The sequence below is a fragment of the Lissotriton vulgaris genome, chromosome 10 (genome assembly GCF_964263255.1).
Source record: "Lissotriton vulgaris chromosome 10, aLisVul1.2, whole genome shotgun sequence".
In the NCBI taxonomy this organism is placed as follows: domain Eukaryota; kingdom Metazoa; phylum Chordata; class Amphibia; order Caudata; family Salamandridae; genus Lissotriton; species Lissotriton vulgaris.
The window spans coordinates 909172062-909197869 of NC_141698.1; the positions used below are offsets into that span (position 1 = coordinate 909172062).

General features: G+C 42.3%; 1 protein-coding gene across 1 annotated transcript in view; it reads right to left on the reverse strand.

The window, feature by feature from the left end:
• LOC147688995 (ATP-dependent translocase ABCB1-like) overlaps positions 1 to 25808 on the reverse strand; it is an 856748-nt gene that overhangs the window by 477131 nt on the left and 353809 nt on the right. Inside the window, exons 11-12 of the mRNA XM_086941881.1 lie at positions 22494 to 22671; positions 14496 to 14609 (exon numbers count right to left, since the gene is read on the reverse strand). Of these exons, the coding sequence (XP_086798007.1) occupies positions 14496 to 14609; positions 22494 to 22671 (292 nt within the window). The remainder of the gene's footprint in view (positions 1 to 14495; positions 14610 to 22493; positions 22672 to 25808) is intronic.

Here is a 25808-nt window from a genome sequence, read left to right on the forward strand (position 1 = left end):
AATTGGGTAAAAGAAAGAGGCGAGGGGGCCGCCAATTGGGTAGGAAACCAAAAATGTCTAAACTATCAGGAAATTTGGGTATACCCGCCCCTAGAAAGGCCACCACCATGCCTATTACTAAAGCAATGGCCTCCCTAGTACCCGACACCCCGGGACACCTGCCCCAAAATAATGCCCAACCAATATTAAATGATGTAGAACTGACTGATAGCAATATGATACACTTATTTAGATCATTCACGCTTCCCCTGATTGAAAGACTGAAGGAAATTAACGGGAAACTGGACGTCTTGAGTGAAGCTACCCTAGAGAACACACGTAAGCTGGCCAATCTAGCACCATCGGCGCAAAATAGGGGCACAAGGTTGGAGTGTGGTAAACCCATAGAACCTAAAGCACTGGCCACCACTTGCCCTGCGCCCAAGGCTGTATCCAATGATCTGAGGCCACATGATAAGAGCAAGAGGTTACTGACCAGTGGTCTAGAGCACAAACCTCCAGAAGGGAAACAAATTATCACAAACACCCAGAACACAGAGAATACCCCATTACTGATACTAAGAGAAAGCAAGGGTGATGGGGGTGGCAATAGCTCAGACCGTATGGATAATCGGGCTCCCTTACCTGTTATTAATTTACCCCCTGAAAGCTCACCACTGGTATTGGTGCTGGGTAATGTCCCACCATTAAATAAGGAAACAAGGGAGAATTATGGCCAACTAAATAAAAAGGTGGTTCATTGGCTAGCAAAAAACACGACAGTGGACAGCAGGATAGGGCAAAATGTCATAATGGCCCGAAGGGTGGCCTGGCTGGGCAGGACACGGAAAAGCAAAATTGGGGATTGTGTAGTAATCAACTTTGACAACTCAAAACCAGTAGGGAGGATATTAAGGGAGGTCATGTTTAATGCAGGGACACGAAGCCAAGGAATGGAGATCCTACCATTAGAGTATTTCTATAGGGGCTTGAATAGACCAAGACCCAATGGATGGAATATGTGGATACAAAATAGGATAACACATCGACAAGCATGGCAGGGTTGGGGATATCACAGAATGAGGCAACCGTATCAAATTAATCAGGGGGGTGAGGGCCCTATTCCAGTGTTTGAAGGATTAAATAGGTTTGCAGTACTCTCTGGTCTCAATGACTGTGACTGACTGGGTGGTGGTAAGAAGATCAAAGCAACTGCTAACTATAAACTCAGTTATGTCTCCCCGGTCTTGAGGTTGCCCACACAGATTGTACTCAAAGACCAGGCAGACCGAGTGAAAAACTCTGCATGGGAACCACCAACAGTGTGCAATCTGGGCCGGCTGATATCTCATTCGCCCAAACACAATATAGCAAACAATTATAAACATAGGACCAGGGCAACACCAGGGAATGAAAGGGGTACTGTATTGGTGAGCCTTGAAATTAACGATGGCAAGGCTAAGAACGATGCTGAACGGGGGGGCTTGATGGTGGAGGGGCAGATGTGTAGTCTTACAAATGATAAAATGTGTCCAAAGACTCCAAACCAAAAATCCCCTATACAGCAGGGCGGTCAAGTGAGAGTTGTGTCCTGGAATGTTTGTGGGTTAGAGAGTAAAGTATCTAACACCATCTGAGGGGAATTTTTGCAGAATATTGATATCCTATGCATTCAGGAAACCTGGCTCCTAAATGAAAAACACCTAGATGGTTTTAAGACCTTTCATATCCCGGCAGTACGCTCTTTGCACAGTAGGCACAAGGGAGGCATTTGTATTTACATTTCCAACCTGCTGAAGGTAAGGAAGATTGCCAGTAGAAATTGCTCTCACTATTACCAATTGGTCTGTGTTACTCAAAATCACAGTGTAGAGTTAGTTATGGTAAATTTCAACAACAATAATAAAAACGCTGATCATGTAGAAGTACTCAATAATTTACATGTGGAATTAAACCACCTAAACTCACTAAAAGGAAAAGATGCTATACGGATTTGGGTGGGCGACTTTAATATTAACATATGTGATCTTGATACATGTGGATTTCAGGAATACGGTCGGGAAGTAGGGGTTTGCAGCAGTCACTTTACGCACACTGATAGAGGTGAGAAAATTAATAGTATTATGGCCAATCTGGATCTCGGCTTTGCTAACATGATGTGTTCCCCCAAGGTATTTTAGCTCTACCTTCTTAGCTAGGGGGTTTCAATCTGTTATTGATTTCATCATTGTACCCAACAGGTTTTCCAATTGGGTGGAAAAATTTGAGATCCATACAATTGGCCTGAGCGATCACCTCCCCCATAGCGTGTCTATAACCATTCCTGAGTGTAACAATGCCTCCACAATTGAGTCTTTGGTATGGACTCAAGATATCGCAGTGGCACGCCAAAATGGGTTGGCACTAAAATGGAACATTGTAGACCCCGAGAAAAAATCAACTGAAATTGTGGCAAAGGCTTTACCCCATATTATGGTTTGTCTTAATGAGAACTCTACTAAGGATGAAACTTTGGAGGCTTTTTGCCACATTATAACTGTCATTCAGGAAACATTAACTAGGGCACATACCAGTAAGACTAATAAAAGTAATGGCTGGTTTGATTCCAAATGCACTAAGGTGTATACTGCCCTCAAGGTCGCTCTAAGTAACAACCCAAGGGACCTGGACACAATTAGAACATGCAGAAAGGGATATAACTCTGCAAGATGCCAACGAAAAAAGGAAATTAAAGAGCAAGCTTGGCAGAACCTGTTGAGGGCCTCACAGTCCAGAGACCCCAAATCATTTTGGCAGGCAGTAAATGCCCCCTTCTTTACTAAAAAAGATCTAGCGAGAATTGAAATAGCCATAGATGAGAAAACATGCATAGATTTCTTCTCTAATGTCTACATGAATACAGGAGGGACTATATCAAATGAGGTTGTGGTAAATGGGTATCCTTTAGTAGACCGTCATTGCCCGATACCCATGGAGATTTCTCTCGAGGAAGTACAACTTGCAATAAATGCCAGCAGAAACAACAAAGCCCCGGGTCCTGACGGGATCCCTAATGATATATATAAAATGAATGTCGAACTATGGGCCCCACTTTGCACACGGGTTCTTGAAGCCTGTTGTGCTAAAGGTTTCATTAAAACATGGTCCGAATCGGTTATAATACCGATATATAAAAAGGGGGATAGGGAGAGTCCAGCTAATTATAGACCTATATCCCTATTAGACTCCCTCATGAAAATTGCAGGTAGAGTGGTACTTAGCAAAATGCAAACGTGGGCTGAGGAGCATGGTGTCTTAAGCCCCGTTCAGTATGGTTTTCGTGAGGGAATGGGTACTGTGGAGCAGGTCCTAAACTTTGTAATGCTGCAGGAGAAATATACCCGGGCCAAGGAAGGCCAACTGTACGCAATTTTTGTCGACCTTTCAGCTGCCTTTGATTGCGTGGAGCATGTCAAGCTGTGGCAAATACTAGAGGAAATGAATGTAGAGCCTGCCATTGTGCTTTTCCGCCGGCAGCTCTATTCAGGGCCAACAGCTAAAGTGAGACACGGGATGAGGGGGGAGTGTACGGGATCTTGAGAAGTGTGGCTCAATGGTTAGAGCGGCAGACCCTGATGCAGAGGTCTGGCCCGGGACCAGGGTTCAATTCCCCGCCTCGGCGGGTCTTGGGCTCAAAAATTCCACAGACCTGATTATTCTCGCCTCGGTGCCTATTCCAATCAGGGAGTCCCACTCTGCAACTCTGGGCAATAGCTTGCTTAATCTCCACAACGGCCCCCACAACGCTAAGGATGCCTGGCCTCCACCATGGGGGTGCCCAGGAGTGGACGCCTCACAGGGAAAGCCAGGATGGGTTCCACATCGGTATTCGTACAAGCGCCTTGAGACCCTTGCGGGTAAGTAGTGCGCTATACAAGTATCAATTTACATTTTACATTTACATTTTTTACGCATAGAGAAGGAGGTGAGACAAGGCTGCGTGCTGGCCCCCTTTCTTTTCTCCCTATATACGAACAACTTGGAGGAGGTATTGGGGGCCAGTACAATCGATTCCCTGAGATATGGTAAAAAACAGATTGTCTCCCTTCTCTATGCGGATGACGCGGTATTGATGGCCAGAACCAAGGTGGGTGCTCAAAAGGCTCTACTAAAGTAGGCAGGATGCCTTCTTGCTCCCCTATTGTTTTCCCTTTACCTCAGTGATATGCCTCAATGTCTTCAGCAAGTATGTAATTTTCCACCAAAATTAGCCTTCCACAATATACATACTATGTTATATGCAGACGATATAAATATATTAGATCTAACCCCATTTGATCTACAAAGAAGCCTTCATGCACTGCATAATTACACAGAGGAAAATTATTTAATTCCTAACATCACAAAAACAAAAATAGTCTCATTCTCAGGAAAGAAAAAGAGCGCAAAATTCACCTGGCCCCTGGGGGCAAAAATGGCGGAAGAGGTCAATGAATATACCTATTTAGGCAGAATTTTCACCAAGTCTCTGCAAAATCGGCCACACATTTCGAATCTGACCCGGAAATCTGATGTACACGCGGGAGCTCTATCAAGGTTATACGCAGTGTCAGGACAAAGGCATTTTTCTTCCTTGCTTAGGGTTTACAGCGTCAAGATTCCGCCAGTACTGTGATATGCCCTGGAATATATTCCAGTAACCCAATGGAGTTTCTTGGATTTGAAAGAAGGAAAAATTCTATGGAAGTTAACGAAGGTGTCTCAGGCTGTACCAGTACAAGCTCTCCGCCTTGAGTATTCACTAACTAGTTCCTATTCTCGAGGAATTGCTAATATTATCAGGTGGGCGTATAATCTCCTTCATGCAGAAGAAGGAACACTTCGATCTCTGCTCAAAATTTAAACATTTGACTGCAATTCTTCCAAACATGTATTTTCAAAAAACGGGTTAGCTGCTTTTAAGTTATCAGAGACTAACATCAATCTGTTACTAGCTTGGACACCAGCCCAGTTGAAACTCTTTTTAAAGCACTTCGCTCCAAGACTTAGCTACGACCTTGACTCTCTGTATTGCTCTAAATTGTCTTTATATAAGAATTTTACTGAAACTATAGCATTTAAGAAACCTCAGCAATATATCACTTTTAACCTAAATCATGGGGTAAGGAGATCGATTGTTCTGCTCCGATTCGGGATCTTACCAGTAAAAACTATAACAGCCAAATGGCACTCAAAAGAAAGCTCTATGTGTAATTTGTGTCAAGGCGGGGAGCGGGACTTGGAGCATTTGATGTTTATTTGCCCAAATGCAAAAGTGGTAATGGCAAGAAAGAGGTTTTTACAACCTGTTTATACCAAATGTAGAATTAGCTCTGCAAAGGAATTGATTATTTTATGTAAAACTCCGCCAAATGAATTTGTTTGTTACAATTTTTATACATTTTATAAATCATTTTTAACTTTGTATTAGAATGAAAAATTTTAACAAAATAGTGTAAAAATTGAATATTATGCATGAAATATTTGTGGTTCTCAGTCGAGTACCAAATCAAATAAATAAAATTGTCTATTCACCATGTAGAATTTATGGAAGCAAGGGGCCTTAGAATTAATGCTAAAAAGTTGTTTGTGATGCTCTGTGGTAAAGGTCGCGCCTCTTGTAAGCACCTCAAAGTGACAGGACTTAAAATTGAACATACTAAAACCTTTCCCTATCTGGGGGTACTAATCGATGGCTCGGACTCATGGGGCCCTGAGCTTAAGAACATGACTCTATCCTTCAAACAATCTATTGCGGCTCTGATGCACTTTGCGACTAAACTAGGCAAAAGACAACCTGAAATCATGTTAAACATCTATGTGGCCAAATGTAGAAGCATTGCTTTATATGGGGCAGGAATCTGGGGGTACCAGGATACATCATCCCTGCAAATAGCAGAAAACAAATTTTTTAGATACTTGCTAGCTCTTCCCCAGGGCACGTCTGTTTTTAATTGTCACGCAGAACTAGGCATGGACTACATTTCAGATTTGATCAAACTGCAACCTATCTTGCTCTGGCGGAGAGTATGGGCATCAAAAGCCCTTGGCCTAAACCAGGGTATTATTAGGGATGTCATGGGCTTGGACAATGCTAAGCGCATTCGTTGGCTTGAGTATGTCAGGAAAACACTAACTGACCTGCAAAGGCCAGAGCTAATCAGCAACCCGGAATTGATCCGTGGAGTTCCAAAGAGAGTACTAAAAAGACTATGCATGGATCATTTTGTCCTGTTAAGATGTTCAGCGGAGCGCATAAAGAAAACAGTAACCCAACATCAACTGTCATTGTCCTGCTACGCAATACAACCTTATCTGACCCTCTGTACTATGGGCTTTCATCGTTTTATTTTGACCAGGTTTAGGTTTGATTTATTTCACCGTCTGGTTACATTTCCAACTAAAAACGATTGATCCAGAGTCTTAGATTTATGTCCATGTGATAATATGTCAACGCAATCTACTTTTCACGTGGTGTTATTTTGCAAAACTGTATGAGAAGGAACGTAGTAGATGGATCAAGCAATACTTGATATATGGAGCGTGGCGGCAATGCAGGCCTGCACACCTTAATCTACAACAGCTGGGAAATGTTACATGTACCATGGTTATGACGGGCTTTTTAAAAAGTGTTCTGAGGAAACGCAACTCAATGATTAGCTAATTTCGGTATATGATAGATGAATTACATGTTGATTTAATACTTTTTTATCCTCAAATGTTATTTATAATCTAACGAAATTCATTGATGTGTATATATATGTATTGTTGCTTTTATGATTTTATACTATGAAAATCGAATAAAGCTAATCTGAATCTGAATCTGAATCTAAAGAAAATTGAAAATGCTTTGATCTTGTGTGTTTCACCACTGTGGTCATGGTCTCATTAGCGCCGTTAAAAATGTCACAATCACACTATTTGGCTCACTCAAGGGTAATGTGTAGTTTGGATCAGATTACAATAGGTAAATCACAGAAAGGTAGAAATGTACTATGCCAGATCTATACATAATTTGCTGCAACTTTATCAGTGCGCTCTGTACAGGATTTTTAACCTGCAAGGGTATCCTTACAGAAAATAATGAACATGCTTCAATGTGGCAAATGAAATGCACAAATTATAAACCACCTCTAATATAGCATCAGTGGCGGAACACAAAACGATGGAGCCCCCCTGAAGAATGTGATGGGGGACCCTGGTGTCTCTCAGATCGCACAGCTATTCATTGGTCTTGAGATCAACGGGGGCCCCCTGAAAGTTTGCTCCCCCAACACACTTAGGGGACCTGCTTGGAAAAGCGAGGGTGCTTTCCCAAGCGTTTAACTGTTTCCTATTCCATGCCATTGCACGCATACTGCAAGGCATTCAATGGCTTAGAGGGTGAGAAAACATGAAACCATGACCCCGTCCCTGCCCCCCCCCACCGGAGGCTGTGGGGGCTTCCATTACGTGTAACATGACAGTATTGTTGTGTTATATAGCCAGAGCTGATTTTATCAACTTTATCAAGAAACAAGGTGTTAGACCCGGGATCCCTGGTTGGCTGAGGTAGGTACCTTAGCCCAAGTTGGGACCCGCGTTCCAACATCAGGGAAAGGAAGGTCACCTTCTTAGATAGCCCAGCTCACCCCCCTCAGTAGCTTGGCACGAGCAGCCAGGCTTATCTTCAAGGTAAATGTGTTAAGTATTCGCAACCCGGCTCACAATAATCCAATGATGGCACCACATATAGACTCCACACAAGTTTTAAAAAAAGAGAATAAACTTTATGTAAAAAGATATACGATAAGATCACACAATATAAATCCAACATATGCGGTTGTGTTATATTTCTCCTGGCCAGTTGTGAGGTCAGCCAGCCCTTGTAAGTTCTGGCGATGTCAATGAGCACTTCTAAACATTCTACTGTACTCCTAACCACAGGTCATACAGTTTGTATTGTTAGAATCAGGTACTTGTGCAATGTAAAAATACTGTAATGTGTAACATAGCAATCAGACACTCTGCAATGAAAAGAATGCAATGCGTAATGCAACAATCAGGCACTTTGCAAGGTAAAAGAATGCAGTGCTTCATGTAACCACCGGATATGTTGTTCTGCAATAATGAGGCAATGCGTATACACTAATCAGGTAATTCGTTATGCAGGCGTAATGCAATGCGCAATACGCTAATCAGGTAGTTCGTTATGCAGGAACAAGGCAATGCGTGATACAACAATCAAGTAGTTTGCTATACAGAAATGTTGCAATGTGTAATACATCAGTCAGGTACTCTGCTCTCAGAAATGGAATACCACGTAGTACACTCAGGCCCCAATCACTGGGCCTTGAGCAGTCTGTCTGCCTCCTCTTCTGACCTTCAGTCAGCCTCTCACAGTTGCCCCCAACACAGTACAATGTAATTCCAAAGTGCAGCTTCGCACACCGGCCCCTGTACCACCACTCCCTTTGCCATACGGGCTGCGATACGAGCCAAAGCAGAGGCTCATGCTGCCAACACAAGAGAGAGGCTGAGAGCGCCTCCGTCCGAGCCTGCGACCCACCCCAGGAGTCGACACACATTACCTGGTGGGTGTGAGCCCACTCTCCTCTCCTCGTCCAGCAGCTGGGCCTCCAAGCAGCATTGTGAAATTATAACAGCGGCCTGTGTTATCATCACTTACGAAGATCTTAGGCTGCCACAAAGCACACAGCATCGCTGAGTTTTCCTTCACTCCGGGTGCACGATCACTGGGCACTCCACACACAGGTCTCAGGCTGCACGAATATCACACGCACAGCGTCGCTAAGACACCCTTTAATCCGGTGCACACGATAACAAGTAGAATCCTGTGGAGAAGCATGGCCCAGTGGTTAGAGGCAGCAGACCCGGAAGCTGAGATCGGCCATGGACCAGGGTTCGATTCCCCGCCTCGGCGGGTCTCGGGCTCAAAATTCCACGGAGTCAATAATTCTCGCTCCGGTGCCACTCTGCGACTCTGGGCAATAGCTTGCTTAATCTCCACTACGGCCCCTCGCGGCGGGATGCCTGGCTTTCACCTTGTGGATATCTCACAGGGGAATACCAGGACGGGTTCCCTAAGCAAGAGCCTTGAGACCCCTGGGTTAAAGTGTTGCGCTATATAAATCGAAACACATTTACATTTACATCCTCACGAAAGTCTCCCGATGCACAACGCACCCGCACACAGCGTCGATGAGACTCGCTTGGATTCCGGTGCACACGATAACAAGGCAAATCCTCACAGTGCACAACGCACATGCTCATAGCGACGATGAGAATCATTTGGATTCTGGTGCACACGATCACTGGACAATCCTCACAACGGGGTTCAAGTTGCACAAAGCACATGCACAGAGCGTCGCTGATTCTTGCTTGGATTCCAAGTGCCCCCGATCACAGGCCAATCCTCCTGAATGTCACAGTGCTGCACAAAGCACACGCACACAGCGTCACTGAGACTCACTTGGACACCAGGCGCCCACTATCACAGGCAGTTTCAGGACACAGCACACTGCAAAGTCCTCCAAGCAGTGGGAAGCAACATAGTCCCTTAAGCCTTTCCTTGGTTGAAACAGCAAACTGCAGGCCGGCCCCAGATCACACACCAAGGGTCAGGCATATCCTTCAGTCTCTTCAGTTGTTTCTTCCTTGGCAAAGGTCCTCTTGACCATGAAGTAGCTCCAGTCTTGTTCACACTTTATTAAGTCCTTCTCCAAAGTTCAGGAGCTGCCGCTCTTACAGTTATACCCCTCAATGGCTTTGAAGTCTTTGTGCTTCAGGGGGAAATGACCCCTGTTCAAACCAGTTCTGGGTGCCTCCCTGCCAGTGACACCTCTCTTCCTTTGATTAGGGGGGGTCTGGATTCTCAATTACTCAGCAGGAGATAAGCTAATTGTTTTATAGAAGCAACCCAGGCCTCTTCACCTCTAAGGGCTTCTCCTCCCCCTACACTCCAGATGCAGGTTAGCCTGTGGCGGTCTCACCTCCTCCCCTGGGTCAAGACATTCCCCAGATCCTATCGCTTTCAAATCCAGACAGTCAATCCACAGCCAGGCAAATACACACAGAAATGTTAGAGCACAAAACTCAGCCACTTCTAAAAGAGTGGCTTCTGAACACACCATGCAAATACCACCTTCATAAAAAGATGTGTTATTACATTGTGAGTTCAAGCATATTACACTTTACCTTTCCATCTTAAGCTCTTGGGAAGATAGGCTGGAATACATTACACAGCCTTCCCATTCGGTGAACAGCCATGACAACACAGAGATTACCCCGCAATGCCATTACAACGCAGGGATTACAACGAAAGTCGTTACAACGTCTTTCGCTGGAGGGCGCTGTTGGATAGGGAATAGTTTAATTTTCTATCCAACACCTTCCCTACTGTCAACGTGGGCTGGAGTTGGAATAGAAAATTAAACTATTCCACTATCCCGCGCCCTCCAGCGAAAGTTGCTGTAACGACTTTCGTTGTAATCCCGCGTTGTAATGGCATGCGGGGTAAAAGCCTGCGTTGTAATGCCATACAACCTCCCATTCTATCCTATGGGCATGATCCCCTTTCAACAGTGAAAAACGAAAATGGAGATCATTTCACTGTCAGGACATGACACACACCTTAGTACATGTCCTACCTTTCACATGCACTCCACCATGTCCAGGGGTATCCTGGACCTACCATAGGGGCGTCCGCTGTACACAGAAAGGGATGGGTAAGGTCTGGCAAGTGAATGCACGTGACAGAACAACATGGCAGTTTAACAAACTGCGAGCAGGCCTGAGTTCCCTTTTTAAGGCTACTTGTGTGGGTGGCACAAATAGTGCTGCAGGCCCACTAGTAGCAGTTGAATTACCAGCCCTGGCACACATAGTGTGCTTTACTAGGGACTTCACTTAGTAAGGCAAACATACCAATCATGGACAACCAATTACCATTACTTTATACAGGGAACACTTATACTTTGACACTGTTTAGCAGTGGCAAAGTGTTCAAAGCATCTAAGCTGGCAGAACTATGTCAGAAAAAGGTTTACGGGGAAAGCAAAAAGTTTAGGGACTTTAGCCAAAAAGGGCCAAGTCCTACACAAGGCATTTGCAGAGGTCTATGTTTTCAGCTGGGGAGTGTGATACTGTTGATTCAAAATGGTGCAAATGTCTGTTAAATCATTTACTATAATGCCATCTACTGCCATCTATCAGGTTCTTTGTATAAAATGCCTGTGACGCTGGGCACTGTTTCACAAAATAGAAAAGCTGTTATCTTAATTGTAAAAACGAATTGTTGACTTAACGTATTCGATAATAAAGAAAGAAAATATATACCGAACAACAAAAGCATTGTAATATGTGTAATAATATTTTAATGCAAAAATATTTTTCAGTTACAAAATATTTGATATGTACTCACTGACATGACCACATGTACAAGGATGTGAATGACGGTTTGCTTTCAATTCTGTATTTGCTTTCAATTCTGTAAATCACCATGATTGGAATCAAAGGGGCACATGCATCATTGCAGCCGTTTGCGATTCCTAAATTGTGAAAATTAAGGAATCGCAATTTAGAAATCGCAAACGGCAATGCATGATTAATTCGCAAATATAATTTTGCGATTTCTTAATTTTCCTTATTTGCGATTCACATTTTGCGAATCGCAATTAAGGAAAACCTTCCCATTGATTCCTATGAGCCAAAAGGCCCATAGGAATCAATGGGAAGGCATTAACATTTTGCGATTTTCATTTTGGGAATTGCAATTTGTTAATGCATTTCAAGGGTGCTGAGGGGGGTCCAAAGGACCCCCCCCCTGCACCCTTGAAATGTTATTTTAAGTGCAAGTTTCACACACATCTGTCCAAAGGACATGTGTGTGTGTAACATGACACTTTCAAAAATGCTTTTTTGAGCATTTTTGAAAGATTTCGCAAATTAACACGAGGTTCACCCCCGTGTTAATTTGCTCCCCCTATTTGCGAATTCGCATTTTTTTAAACATTCATGCATTGCATTTAAGGAATCGCAAAAATGTGATTCCTTAAATGCAATCGCATTTTTAGAAATCGCAAAAAATTGCGATTTCTAAAAAATTGTTTAATGCATCCCAAAAAGTGATTTTGGAATCGCAAACCGCCGAATTTTGCGATTCGCACCGTTTGCGACTCCAAAATCGCTTGATGCATGTGTGTTTTCAGAAGGAACGTTCAGTGCTACATGCCAACACTGCAAGTAAAAGGAGGGTTTAATGGTCAGCAAATGTACTTTGGATAAACTAAAGTGAATGCATATGTCAATTCAATGATGTATTACAGAGGGAAACGGCTTTTACAACGAAGCCGTTTCCACGAAATCTTTAACCACGCATGCAGTACAACGCATGCGTGGTTACAACTAATGCCTTTACCACGCATGCCTTTACTACGATGTTTGTAGTAAAGGCATATGTGGTAAAAGTAAAAAAAAAAAAAGAGGGGGCTTGGGGGGGTCTCCCCCCCAAATAAAACAACTCACCATAAGTCACGTCGGCATCAGAGTCGATTAAAAGAAATCGGTAAAAAAATGCCGTTTTTTTAACGACGTATGACGTCACCACGCAAATAGTCGGTGAAAGGTTTATGCGTGCTAAACGAATTCCGTTGTAACGCATGCGTGGTAAAGGCATGCGTTGCAACGGAATTCGTTGTATCATCATATATTCCATTACAGAAACCATCGGGAGTGCTATGTTATTCCAAACAGGTATTAGCAAAGACAAATGAAACTTTCAAATTGAACTGATTTGCGAGTTTTTGTATTATAAGGGCATTACCATTTAATAAAGGTCATACTATAGTAATATAGCACTATGGTAGTAAGTTAGCTTTCTGGTGAAACACAATAGCAGACAATTGTTCTCTGCGTGTGTCTGAAGGTGAGATGAAACATTCGCAATCACTGAGCTACTTTTTTCAAAGCTTCTTGTGAAAAAACATATTGGGCTAAATAAAAAAAACAGCTTCGAGGCAATCCCAAATAAGTGACGTTTTTAAAATACAATTCTTTGTGCATATAGCCACACCTTACAAATGAATACCAATTGTGTTGGCAAAAGAAAAAAAAAGAAAGAAAACTCCGCTCTGGGCTTTTTGCAACGATTTTCAGTGATGAAGGTAACTCTAGATTTTGAAAGCGATTGACTATCAACAATTAGATTTGCACTGCATCCGAGAGCAGACTGAGCTAGCTTCCAGTTTTGCCTGAAAATATTAAAGATGCCGGAGTGTGCTTGTTTACTCCATAGCCTTCAGTAGCTTCTATGCAGATTAGGAGAGGTAGTTAAGTAGTTACTGGAGGCCTTTTGCTAACAGTGTTCACGATTTGAACGTGCGTTGATGTAGTTTTTAAATTAACACATAAACTCTGTTGCCTTGTTGTGTTGTTTTGTTCGTGCGTTTCTAAATGAACACATTCTGGGGCACATGCATCATTGCACCCGTTTGCGATTCCTAAATTGCGAAAATTAAGGAATCGCAATTTAGAAATCGCAAACGGCAATGCATGATTAATTCGCAAATATTTTTGCGATTTCTTAATTTCCTTAATTGCCATTCACATTTTGCGAATCGCAATTAAGGAAAACCTTTCCATTGATTACTATTGATTCCTGTGGCCCAAAAGGCCCATAGGAATCAATGGGAAGGCATTAACATTTTGCGATTTTCATTTTGCAAATCGCACTTTAATAATGCATTTCAAGGGTGCTGAGGGGGGTCCAAAGGACCCCCCCCTGCACCCTTGAAATGTTATTTTAAGTGCAAGTTTCACACAACATATGTCCAAAGGACATGTGTGTGTGTAACATGACACTTTCAAAAATTTGCTCCCCCTATTTGCGAATTCGCATTTTTTTAAACATTCATGCATTGCATTTAAGGAATCGCAAAAATGCGATTCCTTAAATGCAATCGCATTTTTACAAATCGCAAAAAATTGCGATTTCTAAAAAAATGTTTAATGCATCCCAAAAATTGATTTTGGAATCGCAAATGGCCGAATTTTGCGATTCGCACCGTTTGCGACTCCAAAATCGCTTGATGCATGTGCCCCTTTGTGTGTTGAGCTGTTTGTAAATCAATATATAGACTATGACAATGTTTGCACCTGAGATCCCCAGGGAGTGATAAAGGAGTAGTGTTGTGGAAATTAAATATATTATCACCGCCTCAAGTGTTTAAAAAACACTTTATGCAATGGCCAAAAGGGCCATTTACATGACTTTCACATTGAATAAACTAATTACCTAAGGGGTTGCTGCCTTGAGAGAAACGCCGTATGGGGAATATTGCAACAGAGAATGTGGTTGTTTTCTCTAATCTATTGTTTACTCCTGTAGATAGAAGAAGCTTGTATGATTTCCTTTGTGGGCACATACAATACAAATTAATTTTGATAATATCACAAAAACAGTATTATGAAAACAATGAGTGACATATTTGATTTCCCACCTTTTGGATAATCTTATAAATTTCATATGCGGCCACACGAGCACTGACAACACTTTGAACATTTGGGGCACTTTGCCCAAACGTGAACGAACCCATTGTCACTGCGAGAAAAATCTGTAAAAGAAAAGCAAAATCAGTTAGTAAACAAAAAATTTACATTTTGGCAAAACGATGTATGCATCAAAATAGGAATACTTCTAAAAACTGCTATATAAACAAGGAGCTCTAGGGTGAATGCAGTTGCACATTAAGGGCCTTATTTATGACCTGATCTAGATCACTCTTGCACCACGCTACATGGTCCAGGAGCGATAGGAACCGTAAGCCATATTTTTGAAGCAGCGCAAATCCACTTTGCTTGGACTTGAATAGCTTAAAACATCTGGAGTAATGCAACTTAGCGCACATCGCTGCACCGCATTACTCTCCACAAAGGAGGTGTTCCATGGGAATTGCATGGGTGTTCCCAAGCAACTCCCATAGTTGTTGATGTATTTCCAGATTTACCATGCCTAGCCACCTGGAGATGCATGAAAAAGATACACCTCCCCTGGAGTGATGCAACAAGGAGAAATATCTTTATTTTACCTCGTTTTTTCCTCTTTCTATGTATGCTGCATTGTGCAGCACACATAGAAAGAGGATCAAGCCTCTCAGGATTGTTTTTGTGCAGGACAGTGCCCCTTCCAGCACAAAAATATTTCTGCCTACAACACAGGTACCTGCATTTGGGATTGGATGCCAAAATGAATCCAGCGCAAAGGAAAAGGACATAAATGTGCCCTTTGGGGTAAATACTATGCATTACTACCCTTTGCCTGTGATACAGGACAGGGAAGCATAGCAAGGTGGCTTGCCTCGCTGCCCTGCATCACAAAACTAATAAATATGCCCCCAAATGTCTTCCTTCAAGAAATGTATTTGGAAAAGGTAACCCACCACCTAATTTCACTGACCATCCCTTATTTTACAAAATAATGAAAATGATTAAACACAAAACAGTTCATAAATATCATAGCAGTAAATGTGGAAAGAACAAACTAGAACATTTAAATAATTAGCAATTACCACCCATACACCTTCAGGACAATAACCCATTACCATCAAAGAACAACTTAGAATACACAGTATTTTACAGCAAGTGTATTTAATTAAACGCTCCAGCTCAAATAACCTCAAGAAAGGTTGTTAGACTTGATATTCCTTGGTGTGATATTTCCCCTAACCTTTTGTCTTCATCCCTTTCGTTTTGTTGATTCCATTTTTTTTCTTTAGAATTCTGTGCTCTTTACCACTGCTGACCAGAGCAAAAGGGCTAGTGTCCTCTTCTTCAAACATGGTTAAATGGGACAACACCGAATTGGCACATTGTATTTCCATGTAAGTCCCTGGTGGATTGTTCTACCTGTACCCATAGCCTGTACATTAAATGCAACTAGGTGGCCTGCAGCACAGCTTGTGCCACCCACTTAAGTACCACTTTAAAACATGTCTCAGACCTGCCAACGCAACCTGTAGTTCAGTTATAAACTGTGATTTCAATTTGGCAACATAAACCTTTTGCCATGCCTAAACCCTCCTTTTTAATACATATAAGGCACCCCTAAGGTAGGCTCTGAAGGCTCATGGTGCAAGGTGTCTTGTATTTAAAAACTATTGTGTTCTTAAGTTTTACATGTCCTAGCAGTGCAAAACTCCTAAAGTCACTTTTCACAGCGAGGTCTGCCTCTCCAATTAAGTTACACTGGGTTACCCTGTTACATTTAATAAGTGATAACTTTGGATTGGAGCAGACAGGGATATGCTGTTTACACTCAAATGAATTGTACATTTAAACCCTCTTTGATGATAAAGTCAGATTTTAAGTCACAATTGTGAAAATGTCACTTTTAGTAAGTTGGCATTTTCTTGTCCTAACCATCAATTACTTCATTTCCAACCCAGTCAAAGGAATCGGACACCATGCCTGCTTGCCTTTTATCACCCTGACAGTTTGAAGCCTTGACAGAGGAAGGGGAAGAACTTTCCAGAAGCAGATGTTTGGGTAGGACAGGCAGTCCATCCACACAAAGGCTGGCACCATGTATAAATATTATACCTCTTGAGAAAAACATCACATCACTCATGGACCTGTGAAATTTACAGAAGAAGTGCTTCCCTACTGTCGGATGACTGCCTTGCTGCGTGAGGACTGCCTTGCTGTCTAGGAAGGAAGTCCGGACCTGCTTACTTTTATCCCAGGCTAACCAGAATGACTCTAGGGCCAGTTGGCTGGTCTCCTGTGTGAGCTAGAGGGACACACCATGCATCAGAGGCCTCCCTGCAACTGCCCAGATGACCTGCTGCAACTCGCCCTGTCTTGACTTTCAACTGGACCTGCTTGAGCCCCGCTGGCCTCTGATCATTTGAGTTTTTGATCCTCAAGAGGTATCTCTCGATGTCCTGAACTCGTGGCTGGCCTTAGAGTCTACTCCTCTACAAGAAAAGTTCAAAATCGTTAAGCTTGGGCTCCTCAAGACAGTGAATGGGCAACCCATGATGACCACCAATGTGTCACTCTGATGGTACCTGCTGTTTGCATTACAGTCACTTCCAGCAAAGACTGCCAATACTAGAGCCGTACTTCATGCTACAGCAACATTCCAAGATGATCGACAGCGCTAAGCTAAAGCAAAGACCGTCCACAATGCCTGACTGGCTCTTCACACTACAGGAATGATAGCATACACCACTCACAATGCTCTTTGCACCGCAGCAATGACTATGCATAATTTTCTACCTGCTCCACATGGCCTCCTCCAATGTGAGGAGAACATATGGTGCCTGACTTAAAATGGTAACTTTTCAGTGGGACTAGCCTAGTCCCTGTATCTGAACTGTGCTCCATTGTGTTCAACCTTAACCTATGACTTACCCCCTTTCTAGCACTAACAGATGACTGCAAGTGGTGATTTGTAATTTTAAGGGAAATTTTCACTAAAAATTGTATATCTCTTATTTTTACTCATTAGATTTTTCTCCTTTGGTTATGATTTTCATCCGAGGCTCTTATTCAAGTTACACTAGCCCTAGTAATGTCGCGTATAGATTACGCAAACTCACTGTATGCCGGAATTCCTGCTTATCAATCACGCCGGCGACCATTGATACAGAATCAAGCCGCTAGGCTTGTCCACGGCCAACCAAAATTCAGCTACGTGAAACCCCTGCTAAAGAGCCTGCACTGGCACCCAGTGACCCAGTGCAGCCTCTTCAAACTGGGCTGCCTGATTCACAGAGCCTTGTCTTCCCACGGTCCTGTTTTTATCACTTCCAAAATACAGCACTACACTCCATCTTGTGACCTATGCTCCTCCAGCTCAAACCTTCTGACCCCCTGTCTATTCAAACGGAAAAGACACGGTGGCTTAAGGTTCTCATCCCTGGCACCACAGTTCTGGAACTCCCTCCCCTCGGGACTGCGCCAAATCCCCTCCTACACTCAGTTCAGGAAATTGCTCAAAACATGTTTTTTTTCCTTGGCCTATAACTACTCCCCACCCCTTTCTGCCTCTGTCAATGCCTCCCCGCCTAAGCGCCAAAAAACTGGTGTACGTGCCCTCAATAAATAAATTTTTATCATATCATATCATTTTATTTATTAACATCTTCAATATTTTTCTAAATTTGCTTGGGATTTTTCTTGTACAGTGTTTTAACTTTATTACTGTTTGTGTGCTCCATAAATACATTACATATTGCCTCTCAATTATTCTTGACTGCTTTTGTACCAAGCTACCAGAGAGTTAGGCACAGGTGACTTTTGTGATTCACCCGAACAAAGATTGTGGTTGCTGTTTCAGTATAGCTTCCATGCCCCTCAGCTAAAATCCAAATTTCTTACAAGAGTCAATTCATGGTAAAGGGAGATTCCTGGCTCAAATTATCAATCAAGACCAATAAGGAAACATGTGCACAAATAAGCGTTTTCCAGTTCTTCCAAATGAATCATTAAAGAAATTATAAAGTTAGTTGGTGTCAGAAGCCAAGTTCATTAATAAATCCAATAATTGAATGTGACTTAAAAAAATTACGTAGCCACGGTGCATTTGGAAAATGGTCAATTTAATAACAAGCACCAATACAAAAATACCACACAACTTCTAGCCTTCTTTAGTATAGCAACCATTCGTACTGTCAGTTAAGAAACTTTTTTACAATTCAAAGTATTTGTGATATCAATGTCTCTTTGATGCACATGGAACACAAACAAGAAATTTTTTGGGGCGTTATCAAAAATCTTTTTACTTTTCTTTTCATCAAAACAATGCACATAATCAAAACTACAAATGAGGGCTGTCTAATTATTCAAAAGGCGAAACGGCACAAATGACATTCATTTACAGTGAATAAAGTGCCCAGGTGAAGGATGGTGACTGAGTGTATGTACATGGACGTGAAGAGATTTTGCATGAAAAAGGAAGACATTTTACAAGTCCAAACAATATATGTTTCCAGTATCTCTGTACCAAACAAAAGAATTGCTTAATGATTCAAGGACAACAAGATCTAAAGATCATTGGACAGATGTATTCGTCGATGTTTCAACCCTAACAAACACAAAGGTAAGATAATGTTATGGAGGGTCTTCTTCAGGACAGGGGAACAGGAGGTCAGACAGCCTAGAGGGGAAAGAATTCAAATGAGAATGTTATTTCTTATTTATTTTATTTTTTAGTCTTATAGAGCGTGAACCATACCCCTGAGGGTATCAGAGTGCTTTACAGAATTAACAGGTGGTATAAACAGACTTAGGATGGGTGGATACAATTGGGATAAAAACAGGTAGATGTATTATATAGAATGTGTTCCACAGAGTACTGGTAAAAGAAAACCGGCCAGATGTGCCGTTTAAATCGCCCAATCCATATGTATTAATGGATTCTGATAACAGGAATTCAAGGCACCATGCTGTTCATGAGGTAGGCGGGAGAGATGGAACCCTTAATTAATAAAGGAAAGGGGTGGGCCTAGTTAGTCTGAGCTCAACCAGGCTGAAGCATGATCAAGGGAACACAAGTGCCAAAGAATCATACCTGAACGTTAGGATTACAACTGATCGTGTTGGGTGAAAGCACTGTGTCGTCAATCACCTAGAGTTAAACAATGAAGTACGTGAGTGCCTAGAACACGCACTGGTGGTGATATGATAAATTAGGCCAGCATCCAATGAAACATACCTTGGTACGTAGAAAAAGTCCTAGAGCGATGTCTTGAACCTTGTTGCAAGGAATAATTCATACATCGATACTTCAATGCTTCATATCAATTAGAAGGCATCTCTTTTTGAACAATATCAATTTCCGTGAATGAAAGTAATCTAAGCCGTCAAGGTTTAGGCTAAAGATTGCTTGCACTCATTAAAAAGGAACTCTATGGAAGTCTGCTGAGTTACGTGAGCAGGGGGAATTGGCAACTTGTGCTGATTTTCAGCACCAGGAGCTTGTTCTGCACTGCAAAATCAGCACCAATGGCATAACGTAGTGCACCAGAGGGCATTGCTTTCCTTGTGCCGCTCGAGTCGATTTTTGACTCAAGCTGCAGTTTTCTCACCATGAACAGTCGCAACTGCCTGCGACCAGCCGCTGTTGAGAAAATCTGTCGGGTGGCGTCCTTGTGCTTCAAAATTGTACTACAGGAAGCAAGCTTTCACTCATGCTCCAACTTAACGCTGGTGAGCCGTTTGCAAGAAAAAATCTGCTACTTGGCATTTGGCGAGGTTTTGCCAGAATTCTGCATTACAAGCATAATGCCGAGTGGGCACAACTCATCAAACTTCACCGGGGAAGCAGAATATATCACCCACCCTAATTGTAATGGAAATTAGACAATAAAATCAAACACATTTATATGCTTAAATATAGTTAAATATATGCTGTCAGAGATTCGATCTCTACTTGACCGAGGTATACACACTGTCCAATTAGGGACCACAATCCTAGAGAATATTATTATGAGAAAATCAAGACCAAAATGACAAAAATACGTAGAACCGGAGTTATGAATGTTTAAAGAATAAACACAAAATAGTGCTTAGAAGTCAATAGCACTAAAAGGTTACTTGAGGTCACGCTAGACCGAGGTAAATCCAAAGTTCAGGTTCACTGCGATGGAGGGCAGGTCAGCAACAGGCCTCAAACAGGTCCCTCTACCAAAGTACCTTCAACGGAGCGAAGCGGCATCATCAAGAGTACGATGCATCAATTCATTTTCACACAGTCTGGTTGATGCATCGAAGTAGAGCCTCGCAGTCGGAAGCTCGGTTTGGCACTGTGTAGAAGTTGCACCTCATAGTCAGGACTTCAAATCGGGGCTGCGTCGTTGATAAGCTATGCAGGGATGTCTTCCGATCGGCACTGCGTTGGCATCGAAGGCCACTGCCTCAGTTATGATCGGCGCAGTGGTGGCATGAGTCAGGTTTGTAGCAAAACAGCTATATAACCCACTTCTGAGGCCCAGGACTGAAGGGGTAGCTCAGGAATGGGCAGGACTCACAGATGACAGAGCCCAGCAGCACCAGCAGAGTTGCAATGAGTCTTTTATGACCCTGAGCCAGCAAGTCCTTGGAGTCACTCTTGGTTCAAGTGGGATGGGTCCAGCCATTGTCATCAGCAGGGCAGAGGTCAACAGGCAGCAAGGCATCTCAGCACGGCAGTGAATCAGGTCCTTAGAACAGTCTGTTAAGCAGAGTGGCAAACCTTGTAACATAGCAGTCCTTACTTCTGGTAGAGTGTACTATCTTGAAAGGGTCACTGCCCCAGTACTTATACCCGAATGTGCATTTGTAGTAGGGGGTGACTTCAAGGCAGCTCCTTGAAGTGCACAAATCCTCATTTATCCCAAGCCTGTCTGCAAGGCTATCTGGGGAGTAATCAACACTTTGTTTGGGACACTGGACACTGCCTATTCAGATACAAGTGTCAGCACTCATTCCAGCTTCCTGTTGAGGAAGGCTATCAGAATGCAGATGAGTCTTCTGTCACAGTCGCCTTTCCTGTGTTTGTGGCTGTCTAGAGGGAATGACAAAGTGTAGCTGTCACCTAGCCCAGACGTGTATTGGAGACAGGATGCAATGCACATAGAGCAATAAGAGCAGAGAAACGTCTACTTTTTAAAAGTGTCATTTCTAAAATAGTAATGTTAAATCCAACGTTACCATTAAAGAGGTTTTATATTTACCATTCTAAAGATATGAGACATGATGTGACTCCTTTGTTATCAGGAATTACAACTTAACAGTGTTTTAAGGAATTCCCAATATTAGCCTATGAGACGAGTATGCCTCACAATAGTGAGAAACTAATTTAGCTGTTTGTCACTACCGATAAGTGTAAAACATAAGAGTACATGTCCTACCTTTTAGGTACACAGCACCCTGCCCTTAGGGGTACCTATGGCCTACCTTAGGGGTAGCTTATGTGTAATAAAAGGTGGGATCAAACTGCACAGACAGGCCCTGAAGGTGCAGGTTTGAGATAGGTTTGAAAAGCTACTTGTGTGGGTGGAACAATCTTTGCTATAGGCTAACTAGTTGCATTTGGATAATAAGGGTCTGAGTCTATGATATACCACTTTGCAAGGGACTGACCTTTAATCTAATTATGCCAATCAGCTATACACCAATGTCACCATTTTTATGGGAGAAACATGTGCACTTTATCACCGGTTAGCAGTGGTGATGTGATCAGAGTCCTAAGGTGAACAAAAAGATACAGCAAACAGTGGAGGTAAGCAGGCAAAAAGTTGGGGGAAGACCATCCTAAGAATGAAAGGTCTAACATATTCTGATTCTGTTATTTAACAAGAGAATACAGGCCTTTCTCTATACCCGAATTTATATTTATATTACTATTTAAACACCTTTGATTAAGTAGCGTAATTTTGTTCCTAGTGCAATTTTAAATATTTTAGTTTCTCTATTATACAGCAAAACACCATAATATACGTTTTGGTACTTACCATGTCCACTCTGCCAATTGTATAGATATCTTTTTCATCGACGGTTAATTTTGTACCATACCATATTCCAAGCCCGTAGGTTGCCAATGTAAGCAACTGAGAGATTCCCATTGACAAATAAGTAGCAAATGCTTTCCTCATTGCAAATTTTTTTGCAGCACATAAATTGACTTCATAACTGTGAAAGGAAAATAAATGATGATGATTGAGTCAGAACACCACATGCTCAAATTAATAGATTATTATGCAAAAGTGCATGCCTTTGGTCATGATAAGTATAAAAGATACTTCCTTTAGAATCCAATGGAGCTATTTGCTAATGTTTTGCAAGAGTTTTTGAATGGTTAAAAGTTATACAAAGGTAAGTGTTGATTAATTACCACTAAAAAGGCACAGGACAAAATAACGCAACCTTTAGTAAATCTAGACTCAAAGGTATGTAAAGAAGTTATTTTACACTTCTTCATGAACATTTTTGCTGGAACACACTGATCAGTAAGGGCTTCATTAGAGATAACGTATGCCCCAACAGTCCTGCTGGCAGCACATTAGTGAAAGGTGAATTTGCTCTTAGAAGCAGTTGCTCTCTCTTTCACATTGTAGACAATACCCAGCCTACACTTTAAAGGAGAACAGAGATCCTGCTGTAGGCGAATTCAGTGAGTAACTACACCCGTCTGCATTAATGAGACACCATTTGCCTCACTTGAAGGGGTTACCTTCATGTGGCGCCTGAGTCCATAATATGGTGTGGCTGCAGAGCCACATTTTTTCCCTCATTGGGTGTTGCCTCCATGCAATTTAGGGGCCAGTCCTTTAGGATATTACTGTGCTAAATGTGTGGGTGTTATCTTTATTACAGAAGTGGTCATTGACACGCCTGGCTTGTCTCAAGAGACCATCATAAAAGTAAATTAAATGTTGGCAAAAATATAGCATTTAACAAAATATCCTTATTACACACACTTTATATTGAAAACAGTGTTTAAAATTTGTAGAATGTTAGTTATAGCAAATCACCTTTACTGCGATATTCTGCCAGAATGTATGCCTTTTCTGGGCCCTTTTCTGTTGGTTTTAGGACTTTGTGCACTTTATCATTGCTAAATCATTGCTTCACCTCTAAAACACGTGTTGTACTTGGAAACTCCCTACTTGCACCAGAAATAGTGGCTGAAGTGCACCTATGGCAGGAAAGTTAAATGGCATATGTGGGATGCAGTGTGTATTTACACCAGGGGTGGGGGGAACTCATGGAGTTTCACTCCATGGAATACCATGGAGTTTCACTCTGTAGAATTCCACAGACTTACATGAAAACTCTGCAAGATTCTGTGAAGTTTGACGAATGGGTGGAAATCAGCATGTTGTGCAGCTCATGCTGATTTTTAGCGCTGGGAGCTCGTTCCATGCTGAAACATTAGCACAAATGGCACCACACGGCATGCCAGAGGGTGCTGCTTCTCGAGTTGGTTATGCTGCAGTTCTAGCAGATTTTATACTCGAGCGTCAGCTTTCTCACTACGAATGGTCGGGACTGCATGAGACCGCCTACGTTGGCAAAATCTCACCTGGTGCCATATTAGCACCCAAAAGTCAAGCTAGGGGAAGCTATATCTCACTTGCGCACAATAACTCACAGTTGGTGAGCTGCGTGTGAGATAAAACTCCACCAAATGGTGGATGGAGGAGTTTTTCTAGAACTCTGCATTAATCTCATCACACATAGTGGGCAAAGTTCTGTGAACTCCACCAGCTGAGCAGAATGTATCACCGATCCCTAATTCACACCACCCAAAATATGAAAAACATGTTGCTCTACTGGGAACATTTCTGCGCTTTGGTTGGGATACAGTTTAAATGCAGAACAATGGACAACATGGAAAAATACCTTTGCAATGAAGGAAAAATCTATTTGTATGTATTTACAAGTAACCCCTAGAGGATGCCTTGTAATCTCACAGGTACAATTTCAGACTGACAGCAATAGAGTTCGGATACCCCAGGCGGGTAATACCAATCAAAACTAGGATTTTACAGATTCTTAGAAAACACTGGCATTTATTAAGTACTAGCCACTTTAAGATGCCTCTTTCGCAGTTCGCATTCAAGAGATCCCAAAACTTGAAAGATAGATTGGTACACTCACGTACTAGACAGGTGGCACCAGCTATAGATACACTAGCCGGACATTATCCGTGTGGAGGATGCTCCATGTGTGGGCTAACTAAAAAAACAAGAGTGTCCAACTAGTGAATGGAAGGACATGGCATTTGTACAGATTAACCAATTGCAACACGGCCAACGTAATTTATCGCTTGACGTGCCCATGTGGTCTACACTATATTGGCCTAATAACGAGAAAGGTGAAGATCCACATACAGGAACATTTGAGCATGATCAAGTCCAGTCGATCAACCCAGAGAAATTCGATGGGTAGTCTTAGAAAAAATACGGGGAGACCCAACCAATATTAAGAACAGGCTGATAATTAAAGTAGCCCGCTGGATTTACCAGGAACAAGCGGACAGAAGAGGCCTGAATGACCTTATTGAATGGAATAAGGTAATCACACGGTGATGACGCCTTACCAGGAGAGCTCTTCTGAGCTAATTGTTTGAACACGCCGTAAATATTCAATACCTATACCCAACACACTTCCGAGTGTATGCAATATGAACATGGGAACATATAGAGGTCTATAGGGCCGTGATAGGGGCTGTGCAACATTATAGCAGATCGAGACATATTACGAACAATAATCACTGTGTTACACTATTCCCTATGAGTGTGGTGTTTCAGGATGACAGAATTGTTATATTGCTAAAATTTGAAGTACATTACATGTGGAGAACAGCATACCCTATTTAATTACAGTGGGGAATAGACAGTTAAAACAATACCGATATACCACTTGGGCCCCTTCAGTATCAGTACTGGAGGCAAACATCACATACATGCTAGTGGCTGAGTCTCCAAGGGTTAGGCGGATATAATAAGTCCTTTTTTTGAATATGTTTCATTCTAAACGAGCTGGAATGAATTAATAGGATAACAAGGCAAGTACACTAGAGACTGCAGCTATTTTTTACTATTCTAAGATGGCAGCCAGTGGGCACCGGGTCAAGTGACATGCATACGTACATGATGACGTGGCACTCTTGAGCGTCCGCCTAAGCACAACCATTGAGAATAGAGCAGAATGCAGCGGGAACGGGAGCCCAATACGAGTTAAGACCGACTAAGGTGACGGTAAGATGCACTGTGTGAGGTAGGCTCGCGCACTATGCCAGTGTAGCTGTGTCGGGGCGGAAA